This window comes from Microcaecilia unicolor, chromosome 11 (assembly GCF_901765095.1).
Source record: "Microcaecilia unicolor chromosome 11, aMicUni1.1, whole genome shotgun sequence".
NCBI lineage: Eukaryota > Metazoa > Chordata > Amphibia > Gymnophiona > Siphonopidae > Microcaecilia > Microcaecilia unicolor.
In genome coordinates this window covers 193,803,224-193,816,086 of record NC_044041.1, presented here as the reverse complement: position 1 = coordinate 193,816,086, position 12,863 = coordinate 193,803,224, and the positions used below count along the sequence as shown (strand labels likewise).

Sequence of the window (12,863 nt, the reverse complement as noted above, 5' to 3'; positions counted from 1 at the left end):
GAAAGATCCACGTTCATGCCTGCCCGCTGCTGGCGACGCTCCCCTGATGGCGGATCGCTGTTCAAAATGGCCACCGATACTTACAAGGGCGGCCTCCAAGACTTCAAACAGAAGTCTCGCAAGACCACCATTGGAAGTCTCGGCGGCCATTTTCAACAGCGATCCGGCATCGGGGGAGCATCAGCAGCGGGCAGGCAGGAACATGGATCTTTCCTGCCTGCCCTAAGATTTCGTTAAACACAACCTGGGTGGATGGAGGTGAGAACAGGGTCGCACACTCACTCTCAGTCTATCACAAACACAGTCTCTGACACACTCTACATCTCTCACATACACTCTCTCAAACATGCACTCTGAGGAAAATCTTGCTAGCACCCATTTCATGTCTGACAGAAACGGGCCTTTTTTTACTAGTTACAAAATAATGGCCCTTGCACCTTACTTATGCTTGTTGAGAAGAGCATTATGTGCAGACACATGTGCTGTGTCCTAAAGACATGTTTAGGAGGGTGAAACTTATTACAGTGTGAGCATGTATGCATAAACTGCTCTAAGGCTGAAATCATTTATTCTAACAAATAGTATTAATACTCAGCTTCCCTGCTTAAAAGTACACCAAGAAAACCTGCTTTGAGGCTATCAGTAGCTTAGGTACTTTTAAGTTTTCATAACCAGAATTTTCACCTTGTAACCAGTATTATTTTTTGTTGTTGTTACATTTGTACCCCGCGCTTTCCCACTCATGGCAGGCTCAATGCGGCTTACATGGGGCAATGGAGGGTTAAGTGACTTGCCCAGAGTCACAAGGAGCTGCCTGTGCTTGAAGTGGGAATCGAACTCAGTTCCTCAGGACCAAAGTCCAACACCCTAACCACTAGGCCACTCCTCCACTTCAGCTTTTGTTTTTTGACTTTTTTTTTTTTTGAGGGGGGGGGGGGGGGGGGGAGGGAGGTTGCAAGTTGTGTGGTTTTTTTATATTATATATATGTGGAGGAGTGGCCTAGTGGTTAGAGCACCTGTCTTGAAATCCAGAGGTGGCCGGTTCAAATCCCGCTACTGCGCCCTGTGATCTTGGCCAAGTCACTTAACCCTCCATTGCCTCAGGTACAAACTTAAGATTGTGAGCTCTCCTGGGATAGAGAAATATCCAGAGTACCTGAATGTAACTCACCTTGAGCTACTACTGAAAAAGGTGTAAGCAAAATCTAAATAAATAAAATATATATATATATATATATATATAAAGAAAGACAAGACACTTGAGTATCACTGCTGGTATTTTAATCAAGTAAATCCAAGCTCTTTGGCTAGTCAGTTTCTTCCATCACCCTGTACCTTTACAAAAATAACTTGGAGGCTGCCACTCCCAGGATTGCCTATACATACATTTATCAAAGGTTTTAATACTTACATTACAAGTAACAACATTTACTCCAAGGACAGTTAAACCCGTTATTCATCCCCTAAAACAAAGATAATGGATGAAGTCCAACACAGGGATTCGGGGAGAACAGCAGGTACAGTTTAAAAGAAAAACGCTATCAAATTAAAATTGGAGCATAACTAGTTCTGCTTCTTTGATACAGCAACTTCAAAGTCAGTGCATAATGAAGTTACACCCAAGCCCCAATCAAATATTAAATGTAAATGACACACCTCTTGATACTCCCAAAGCTTACTTTACAATCAAAAACCTAACACAGACTTGCTTCAACAAGATCCAAAGCACTGGTTTAGACAAATCCACTGGTCCTTCGAGCAGGTCCTGTGTAGGACCAGAATTCAACCTTCGTAAATAGTGGAAAGAACCTGTGGGGACCTCTTCCCCCTCCCCAACTCAGTTACTGTGGTACAAGTATATTAACAAGAAGTTTGCAAGTCATCCATCCTTTAAATGTGTTGACTGCTGGTAACAGTGATCGTGTATTCAGATAGGTTGATTTGATTGGATTTGGTAGAGGTAATGGAAGAACCTAACTTCACTTTGAGCAGGTGGCTTGTACGCCAGTTAGGCTACACTAATGCTAGCTGGCATGAACTGTCATTGCTCACCACACAAGCACACTGTCTTACTGAAAAGAAACAACACTCTGGATTTACTTTAACTTAAGGTCCTCTAGCATTATTTTAACAATGCAGGTGGCTTCCACACTGGAAACAAGATACCCGTCTACAGCTGAAGTAGAACCAGCAGATTATCTTGCATATTAAGACCATTTGGAATTTTCAGGCCCATCTGATCCATGAACTTTAGCTCACTACCAAGGTCTCATTTTAAATAGAAATGGTTTTGACAATTACTGTCCCCCACATTAAACACTTAACATTAGAGACATCCTGACGGGCTGGTATAGTTTAAAAAAAAAAAAAAAAGCACCCTAATACAACTTGCTTTGTGTTAACTGTTACAGGAACTTTTTTTTTTTTGGTTAAAAAGACAAAGTTATTTAATTTGGTCCTTCAAAAACATGATCTACCACTGGCAGCTTCTCAAGTTCAAAAAAAAAAATCCTTTTCATGCACCAACATCCTCTGAAGTCCACATGCTGAAGACAGTCAAATGAATTTAGGTCAGGGGTCAGTTTGTCATCTCGCAATCTATTAATCCCTCCCCTTTTCCCCAATCATCTTTGAGGCAAATGATTCTTTATGGAAGTTGCTTGGGTTGCTCTATAATCAGCATATAGAGGAATTTCTTTCAATAGTCACATGACCAGTGATCTTTAAGGGAGAAGATGTTTCCATTGGTTTTACTTATGGCAGCTTGGGAAAATTTTTCCTGAACCAAAACCTAGACCAACTGTGCATGGTGGCCACTGGGCTCAGTTACAAGGTAGCCATGTTGGGTAGGAGCGGTTGCATGGTAGAAAGGGCTGCACATGAGTAACGTAATAGTTGTTGAAACTTATTTCATTGACATACGGTGCTGGTTGGTAGTAACACGTCACATTAGTTGCTGCAGGGATAATACTTTGCTCAGATAGGACCGTGATGGCTAGCATGGCAATGAGATTAAGTGTTTGTCTCCTTTCATGCCCCATTAAGCAGACTGTACTTTCATTTACCACTCTGTGCAGGGTCATTAGGCAGTCATACCTTTTGCTCTCCATTCCTACAAAGTGATTCTGCAGGTAGCACTCCAGTTTTCTCTGTTGCTCTCCAATATCAGGAAAGTCTATGAAGTACCTGGAGCACATATACCTCTGCAAAGCCTTCATGTCTGCCTCAGAATTTGGTTTAAATCCTCTCACAAGGAGGTTACAATATTTCAGGAGCCCACCACCTCGAATCTCTTCAGGATTTCGGGTGGCAATGATCCGATTTTTTAGATGATCCATTGCTTCCTCAAAGTCCCCATAAACGCTTTCCCCAGTGACTGTAGGGTGGAAGTTTTCTGACATGGGATTTTCTGAACACTCACTAAACAGCAACAGAGAGTCCAAAATAATCTGGAAGGAATCCACACTGAACTCAAACTGCCTTCTTAGCGAGTCCACAAATTTGAGCTCTACATTCTTCCCACTGTTGTTGGAAAGAGAAATAAGGCTCCAACGATCTGTGTCTGTGCACACTTTTACAAGTTTCTGTACATAGGCTTCTTTCAAAGTCATAGGAGTGATCTTATCCTTGTTAACTCCTTCTGGCAGGAAATCCAGAAGGCAGTCCAAGACCACATCTTTCACCATCTGAAATGCATCTTCACTCTTAAGATCCACTGCAAAAATGAGATCAAGATCCTTGTAACCCAGTCCACTGTTGTGATGGAGTACATGGCTGGCTGCAGAACCATTGAGCCTCACATTATGAACAGCGATGCCATTGGCCTCCAAACAGCTGCGAACCACCTATGAAAAGAAAACCTCAGTTATAGGACAAACTGTAGAAGTCTCCATAAAACATTTTCAAAACACTGCCAAAAAAAATAAGTAGATTAAAGCAATCAGAAAATGAATAAGAACCAAACGATTTCTGCAGGTTAGGCCTGCTGTACACCAGACTAGAATTGTAATGGACAAAAAGAACCATTAGTCTCATTTAAATGAATACACATACCTACTGAAAACCTTGCAAGGACCCCTAGCAAGATCTGACCACCATAATTACCCCACGATTCTGTCCTGCGAGCACCTAATACCTACATGCTTCCCTTCCCTATAGTCCAGTATATCAGTCTTCCCCACTCCCACCACCGCATCGCCATCAAAAGAAGGCTGTTTAGGGCCTTTGAGTACCAGAACAAACTGCTGCATCCTACCCCTGATGAAGGCTTCCTATGGGGAAGGGGCAGATGTAGCAAATCTTGTGTCAAAAGGCCCACAGTCATGCGGGCAGTTGTATCCAAGTGCTGTGCCAGCACCATATCATCCACTCCCCCGAGTACCTGCTGCCCTAAGTGGATGCCTACTGGTAGGACCAGCTCTGGCTACTCAATAGAGAACAGAACAGTGTGTAGCTTTTCAGAACAGTGTTAAGAGCACTTAATGTCAGCAGAAAGCTATTTTAAAAAACCTCTTTTGCAATACAAACAAGTTTCTCTTGTCTATGAAGTTAGTGTGCAGTTTTATAACCTGCAACAGTTTAATATACTTGGTGGCAATATAAAATTTCTATAGTTCTCACTTTATGAAGTTGGCAATGTAGCAAGAATTAATCCTGAAATAAGGTTTAATAGGACTATGAATGGAAAAAATAGGGATGTTGAACTTCAATCTGTTTTAAGATCTGTCTTGTTGTTTCAGGGCTGCTGCTAATTTTAAAGTTAAATTTTAGGTGGGTTTAAAAAAAAAAAAAAAAAATTGATTTTAAAATTTCTCGTTTCCTTGTCATGCAAGTTTGAAGAATTTGCCATAGGAAAAGTTCCATTACACGATTAGGCCTACACCAAACTTGTTAAGACAAAAACATTATCTGCAGCATAAGTTTTAGCTAAGAGGGCTTGGAGAAGAATTCTATAAGGTAAACCAAAATTCATGTAATAAAAATTTCAACAGCCAAAATAAAGTTCAATGCAATCTTGCAAAGACTCATGAAACCCTCCTTGGCCAAAAAGGCCAAAGCTGTTGCTGATACACTGATTGTCCCCTGCATACAACTCCCTGCCATGACTTGTATGTTCCTTCCCAGTAACTCCCAACATTAGGGCTTTGCCACCGAACAGCATCTAATTTCACAGGCATTACTTCAGCAGTTTTAATCCAGCATAAAGGCACACCCTTCAGTTTAGTTTCTAGCATTTCATTTAAATAGCCATCTGAATCATGTGTGCCAGACTTAGATGAAGTCTAAGATGAACTTCCATTGGTTACACATGTACCAGTAGAATTTGTCCAGTTACTGACACCTTTTCTTTCATGTAATGTGCATCACTTTTCTGCTAACAGGCTTTAATGCATACTGAACAGTACGCTTGAATGAATAGGGCCCCAAGAGTTAAATTGTTCCTCCCTGTGCAACAACAAAAAAAACCCCACCCCATATAACTATACTTATTCCATGAATGATATTAAAGTCAATTTATGGTTTCTGCAATTTATAAACTGAGTTATATATATATATAAGAAGTTGTGATTTGTAAGAGGGAAGATGGGGGGGAGGGGGGAGAAAATAGAAGAAAAGTTTGATGGTAGACAGTTTCTCTGTTTAAGAAGATCACGCATCTGCATCTTGTATTATAAATTTGCCTGTTAGTAAATAAGCACACATTTCCAACTATCAATAAAAAACGTTGGAACATAAAGTCAATTTATCATGTGAAATGTTAACATTTCATTAGGGCTTTTTCACTTTTTAAAATTAAACCCCGAAAAGGGGATTTGTTCTAACAGTGTGTCAGCTACTAGCCAAGTCTAATCAAGTTCAAGTTAAATTCCCATGCCATATTCGGAAAGTAACAGGCTATCATTTGGGGGCGCTCAGCCATAAGCCGGTACAAAAGCTACTCTTATGTATCATGTACTTCAAATTCTAGCTGCACCACTGCCAAGGTGTTTGGGGGGGGGGGGGGGGGGGGTGGAGGGAACATTTACAGCATGAATTTAAGTTTTTAATTGGTATAGTAACAGCTGGATTAATATATCAAAAGCAAAATTTTTAAACCCTCCATAATGGGACTCTCGCAATCTGTAAATCAGATTGAGTAGTTAACACTCGCTGGCATTAAAATTTAAAACCAGCCTGTGTGTTCAAAGTTCAATGTTAAGGATAGATTAAGAGGTAACACTTACTAGTTCAAGAAGACGTCTCCATAGTCTTGAGTGCTTTATTGCACACTAACTTCCAGTATATTGATTTAATACCAAGGTAGCCTGGGTGCAACCTGCTACCTATACAAAAAGCTAGAAACTGATTTACTGACTGGAGAGTGAAGGAAAGGTTTTTCCAAAAGGATTTCAAGAAACCAGAATTTTTTTTTCTACATTAATTGAAACTGAGCAGATCAAAGAAGATTCTCCCACAGAGGTTTTGCCTTGTTTTTTATGCAATATTTCAGGACCACTGAATGTCATTCAGATATTAAAACTAAGGAAAAAAAATATAAAGGAATGCAATAATGCTTAACAGAACACAAGCAAGCTCATCATCCTATCATTGATATGTATTATCTGTCAGAACATAAACAGATAAGTATCAACAACTTTCATTTACATAGTAACATAGTAGATGACGGCAGAAAAAGACCTGCACCGTCCATCTAGTCTGCCAACAATTTAAACTCATATGTGCTACTTTATGTGTATACCTGACTTTGATTTGTTTCTGCCATTTTCAGGGCACAGACCGTAGAAGTCTGCCCAGAACAAGGCCCACCTCCCAACCACCAGCCCCGCCACCCAATCTCAGCTAAGCTTCTGAGGATCCATTCCTTCCGAACAGGATTCCTTTAAGATTATGTTTAGTAACCTTAACCTTGTTCCATGTAGATGAGAAGTTCCAAAAAAGCAGTTTAGACAATAGAATCGCTAGCCCCTACTGAATTATTTAAAGCTGCATTCTAGGCAGGCAGCACCGTTTGGCCAGAGTTACACAAGAAATGCTCATGCTAGTCTCCATTTCTCTAGCCATCTTAATGAGCTAATTTAAGTTTTAAATGCCTGCAAACATTCAAGCTTATGTCAGGACAGTGCATGGTAGTTCATGGGCTTGAACTGGCACATCTACATGTTAGGAAAGACTAACAGGGGGAAAAAAAAAAAAATCACAAGCTACAGGTTACACAGGTAAAACCACTAAACCAGTGGTTCCCAAACCTGGATCTAGAGGCACCTGCCAGTCAAGTTTTCAGGATACCTACGATGAATATTCATGAGATTTGATTGCAGTGGAGGTAGTGAATGCAAACCTCAGTCACGAATATTTATTGTGGATATCCTGAAAACCTGACTGGCTGGGGTGCCTCCAGAAAGGTTGGTGTAATTACACCAAACTCAAAAGGTTCGCGCACTGGGTGGGCAGCTTGTCAGTAGCCTTGAATATGGACAATCTCACTGAACACACCCACGGATGTGTATAGCATAAATAAGTATGTTTAAAGCTATCCCAAACAGTACTTAGCTGCTCTACAGAAGAAGTGACTTACATGTGATTGATGGGCATAAAGAAAAGTGTCATAGGTGAGCCATGACTTTCAGGCATTAGTCTACACTGTTTAGTAGTGACACTTAAAATTTTATGCATGTTTCATAAGCTATGTTATTGCCTATTTCATGCAATATGTATGGCTTACAAACCTGTAGCAGAAACTTGAAAGCTGTACCTCTCAGGCCTAAGGCACCGAGGATAGCATAAAAGATGCCAAGCATCAAGCTAAACCAACATCTAGTTTACTCAGAGGCTTAGTTGCAGTTATTTATACAAGCAATTGTGGGAAGCCTGAGAGCATAGAAGGATACAGAGAAAACGTTAAGAGTTTTGGCAAAATGTTGCCAATAATTTCAGGACAGCCACTTTAGCAATTTTAAGTTAACTTTTTCCTTTATCACAAGTAGAGGAGTGTGGTAGCCGTGTTAGTCCACTCTTAAGGTTATCAATAGAAATCAAACAAAATAAAACATGTGTCAGGTGTTCAGCGCCGCATGCGTCTGGTAGCGCTATACAAATACTAGTAATAATAATAATAATAATAGTATGCACTGAAGTTAAAGCATAGGGGAATTATATAACATTTTCCTGCAATAAGCAATATATCAATGTTGGTCAGATTTAATCTACAAAATTAACATTTGAGTACCACTTATCCTATTACACTAGGCAACAGGTTAGTGATGGATGGAGAAAGGTCCCATGGGAGTTTAATCAAATACGAAAGTGAATCCTTTTAAAGAGGTCTCACAGGATTAGAGACTATGGTGGTATGACTACATGTATAAAAATGCAGTTATGAAACAGCATTTTAATGTAATTACCTTCTCCAGACATGCTATCATTTACAAATTTAAAGTGGCGACGCCTTTAGGAATCCTTTGAACAATTTAATTATATACCATTTTAACTCACTACTGCTCATATTTGTATAATAGGGTCTTTATCTTGATAAGAACTCCTGCCACTTATCCATACTTCGAGTTCAAAAGCTGCGACACCACATTTACAGTATGATGTGATAAAACTAAACTGAAGAAATGCTGCAAAGGCAGAAATTCTTTGGCAAAATTAAAACCCAATAAGGTGATAAACCTATTTCTTTAAATACTAGTTATGATCATTGGTATAAGATGGGCATGGAAAAATGCTACAGGTTCTACAGCCTGGGACTAAATATGATGTAGGGCAAGTTACATTGATTAACACTTGCCCACTTCCAACAGTTCTACGCACATCATGCAGCCAGATTTCAAAATCAAAAAACCAGATCCAGGGACAAACTTGCAGCTTGTGCAAAACTTATTACAGACAAGCTTGAAGGTTAGTTATTGGAATTATTATAAGCTCCATTACTGCAGTGTTTTCCATTAACACATACGTAGAAAGTTATATATTCTGTCACCTGCCCTGGTAGTATATGCCTAGATACACATCGGCTTTTGAAAAAGCATGTATTTCTGAAGATAAGATTAGAACTACTTAAATTGGCATTAGACATGTGATTGTTGCAGATGCAAAGTCTGACCATTCTGACATGTGCAAGATGGAAGTTCCTTATTTAAAGCTATAAAATGGCAACTTTAGATGTCCTAGAGAAGCAGGTGAATGACTGCATACAGATAGCTGTTCATTTACTGGGTATTAAAGTGTTAATGATTCAGTTTGAGAAGAACCGACATATGGACTTTGAAATACATAAGGAAGGAAAATGTGCTTGTGTAAGACAAATGGGAAGCTATGCAGCACTGAGGTTACTACTGGCTTCTGATTCAGCATTCCTCTCCCTTCCATTTCATTTAGAGTTAAGACTTGCATAACAAGCTATATTTAAATAGTCAGTCCTGTCCTGCAGTGCAGCTCATATTTACTATGATAACAGCAAAATACCAGATAAAGTGGTTGAATATGTTGCCTGTTATTTTCTGCTTTTAAATACCCAAGTAGTCTTTACAAAGGAGTCTGCCATCTACGCAGATTCATTGCAGGGCCAAGCCAGTGTGTACAAGTTACTCATACAGGGCAAAGAACAAGACAATGGCCTTTTAAGACCATTATATTCTCCTTTTTATGGATGCACTATGTTCATTGTTTATTTTGAACAAATTTGATTCATGCTAAAGCTCCATCACAAGTGAAAATCTAATGCACTTTTTCACATCAAGGCTAATTCTTTACAGAAACTAGTCAAGAGTACAACTCCAAAGAGAAGACATCTCCCACATAAGCTGGGTGTGAATAGAACAATTCAGGGGTGTAGTCAGTTTCTTGGCTATTTAAGATCAGCCAGGTAGAGCCCAAGGGATGGAAAAACAAATACAGAATTTTAAAGAGCAATCAGTTTGCATATACTTACTTTTGGTTTTGCCATGTTTTTTTTTTTTAAGTTTAAAATTCTCTTGCGTGACTATCAAAGAATACCATGCTAGGAACAAAACATGGAACCAGAAACAAAAATATGGAATGCTTCACAAGTTTGCTTGTCATCCTTGCACAGATGCCACGCTAATCTTCACAGTAGCATTCCAACTGTTTAGTATATGCGCTGCTAAAGTGAGCACAATACTTACCGCTTTTTACTGTAGCCTGTCATAAGCTCTCTTCTCCCCCAAGAACCAATGTTTTTGAAGTCCAGCAGAAACTCCATATAGAGAAAGGCTAATGTATCCCTGTGAGCTGTCTTTAAATACAGCATGAAAGTGGTTTTATGTGCAAAAAGTGTTATGTTTTAGAAGGTTAACGTTTCTACAAAAGATGGGAGTGGAGCAGAGGCTTTTGGGCCTAGACGTCTGGTCATAAGCCCTAGCCCCAATTTACATAACCAGGTGCATCAGCAGAAAACACACAGATCAGCAAAGTGATTAAAAAGACAACGCACTAAAAGAGGTTTTGTAAGTGAAAGCACTATTTATAACCAACCTAACAAAAGCCCAGTGCTATAAGCCTTTTCCCCCTCAAGATAAAAGTATTTTCTTTGGAAGTGACTGGTCATTTCTGAACCATTACTAGACACTTTATGCATTATACCAACTTTAGAAGATGTACATGTAATTCAATACCAAATACTTATATATACTTGTTACCATAGTCTCAATTTCTTTGATTTTTTTTTTCTATTAAACTTAGGGAGAGGAAGCACTAAATGGACGTGAAAAAAAAAACTAGACATGGTGACACATACCTAACTTCCAGCAACTGTTACAAACTCTAGAATAGTAGAAGCATGCAGGGGATACACAAGGATAGGATGACAGAACAGTGATTAGGCACAAAAAGGGCTTAAGTGGACCACGTGGTTATTTTCTGCTGACATTTATGTAACTATGACCCAGCAGAATAAGAATCAGGCTAGAAAAGTGCTTATCAGTTTACCGCAGCCTAACATTTTTAGTATTGGGGAAATGTAACAATAAGCTGTGTGTTTAATTAAAGCCCACTATAGTAGTAATGAAGTATTAAAATGCAGAGCACAGTGTGTGGAGCAAAGTTAAATTTGCTAAGCCTCCACACACAGATCTTTAGTCAACAGCTGAAGACCAGACGTTCTTTCTAAAGTATATCTTTAAAGTACAAAACAGAAACTGGGAAGTTTTGGAAAACCAATTAAACTAGCATATTAACAAGCCACCAAGAGCCCAATAAAAAGGGCGCAAGAAGCTGTGTTAAGCAAGCCCCTCCTAGAAGGCAACTGAACTAGCCTAGGTGCCTGTCCTTTTCAGCGGGCCTGCAAGATCTCAGCCTCATTTCTAAGTTTCAGTCCCCACCATAGGAGGGGGGAGGGTGCTAAGCCCAGTGAAAACAACCCCTCCCTGGACACATTAATTGTACACTTAATTGTACACATTAATTGATTTGATTACTTTATTTTTGTCTATTAGATTGTAAGCTCTTTGAGCAGGGACTGTCTTTCTTCTGTCTGTGCAGCGCTGCGTATGCCTTGTAGCGCTATAGAAATGCTAAATAGTAGTAGTAGTAGTCTCTTGTAACCAGAGCTGATATTGTGATGTCATAATGCCTCAGTCCACCAATAAGAGCCAACCTCATCAGTGATGTCACAATGGCTTGATTGTCCTATACTTGGCTCACTTTTATTACATAGCTCTTTGAGCAGGGACTGTCTTTCTTCTATGTCTGTGCAGCGCTGCGTACGCCTTGTAGCGCTATAGAAATGCTAAATAGTAGTAGTAGACACGTACGTAGAATTTTCTCAATATTGGGGTTGCTCAGAACCCACAGAATCAGCTCCTATAGTCCCCACCAAAACTCCATCAGAGATTCCCCAGCTCAGCCCTCCCCCCTCCTCACTTCCAACACCCACCTGCACGATCTGCCGAGGGCGCACGCTGAGCGTGGGGAAGTTGCCGCGGCCATGCACGGGCACGCTCTCATTCAGGATAGCATCCAGCCTCCGCACCTGCGGCCAGGAGAGCACGCTGAAACGGCGCGAGGGTTCTTCCAGGGGTACCTGCGACGGCGGCACTGACGTCATGGTGACGAAACTGACAGCGGAGGAGGAGAAGGAGGAGGGGGGGCCTGGTGGTGGGGACAGCTGTGGCCACACACAGTCGCGAGCGAGCGCGCGCACTCCTTCACTCTCTCGCACACACAGCAGTACGCACACGCCCCCCTCGCGCACTCAACGTCTTCGCAGAGAGGAAAAAAAAAATTCGCTGAAGGACTGACTGTAAGCGTCTTTTCTTTTACAAAATAAAAGAACGATTCTCGGCAAGCTCAAACTGAAACAAAAAAAAGAAGAAGCTACGAGCGAACGAGAAAAAAAGCGTAAACTTTTCTGTCAGAAAGTTTCGAGAGAACGTCGCTGCTGGGCTTTCGATTCTTTTCTTGTTACAGCGAACCGTGAAGAGCTTTTCTCATAAAAATTATAGCAAAAGAAAAAGCCTAAGGTAAGTTAAATGCCATGTGCTCCTCGCCCTGTCAACCGTCACGACCCCCTTACGACTGCTCTGCTATATTCTGCCGCTCAGCAAGTCTTATATAAAACGGGTCTCACAATCTTAATTGGTTGTCCCGGCTGTCCGTACCTCTTTTCCCGCCTACCAGCGTCAAAGCGTTAAGTCGAATTGGACAGATCCTCGACGGAGGGATGAAACGCCGGTATCTTTAATACCCGCCCACTTTCCATGTGCGTCATTGGAAAGCGGAGTTTCTCTGTGATTGGTTCTCTTGCGTCCATCCCTTCTAGGCCAGCTTCTTATTTGTTCTTGTATTGAGGAGCCTTCCCGCCTTGCAAAGGAATCCCGACTATGATTGGTTAGTTGACGTGC

At 40.6% G+C, this 12,863-nt stretch overlaps 1 protein-coding gene and 1 non-coding gene across 2 annotated transcripts; both read right to left on the bottom strand.

The window, feature by feature from the left end:
• Window positions 1–1,264: 1,264 nt before the first annotated feature.
• TENT5B (terminal nucleotidyltransferase 5B) lies at window positions 1,265–12,564 on the bottom strand. Its single transcript, XM_030217993.1, has 2 exons — window positions 11,897–12,564; window positions 1,265–3,845 (listed from the first exon to the last, which is right to left on the bottom strand). Exons 1-2 carry the CDS (start codon window positions 12,065–12,067, stop codon window positions 2,823–2,825), a joined length of 1,194 nt encoding a protein of 397 aa, XP_030073853.1. The 5' UTR covers window positions 12,068–12,564; the 3' UTR covers window positions 1,265–2,822.
• LOC115481269 lies at window positions 10,031–10,139 on the bottom strand. Its single transcript, XR_003943925.1, has one exon. It is a non-coding gene; the product is annotated as a U6 spliceosomal RNA (small nuclear RNA).
• Window positions 12,565–12,863: the final 299 nt, after the last annotated feature.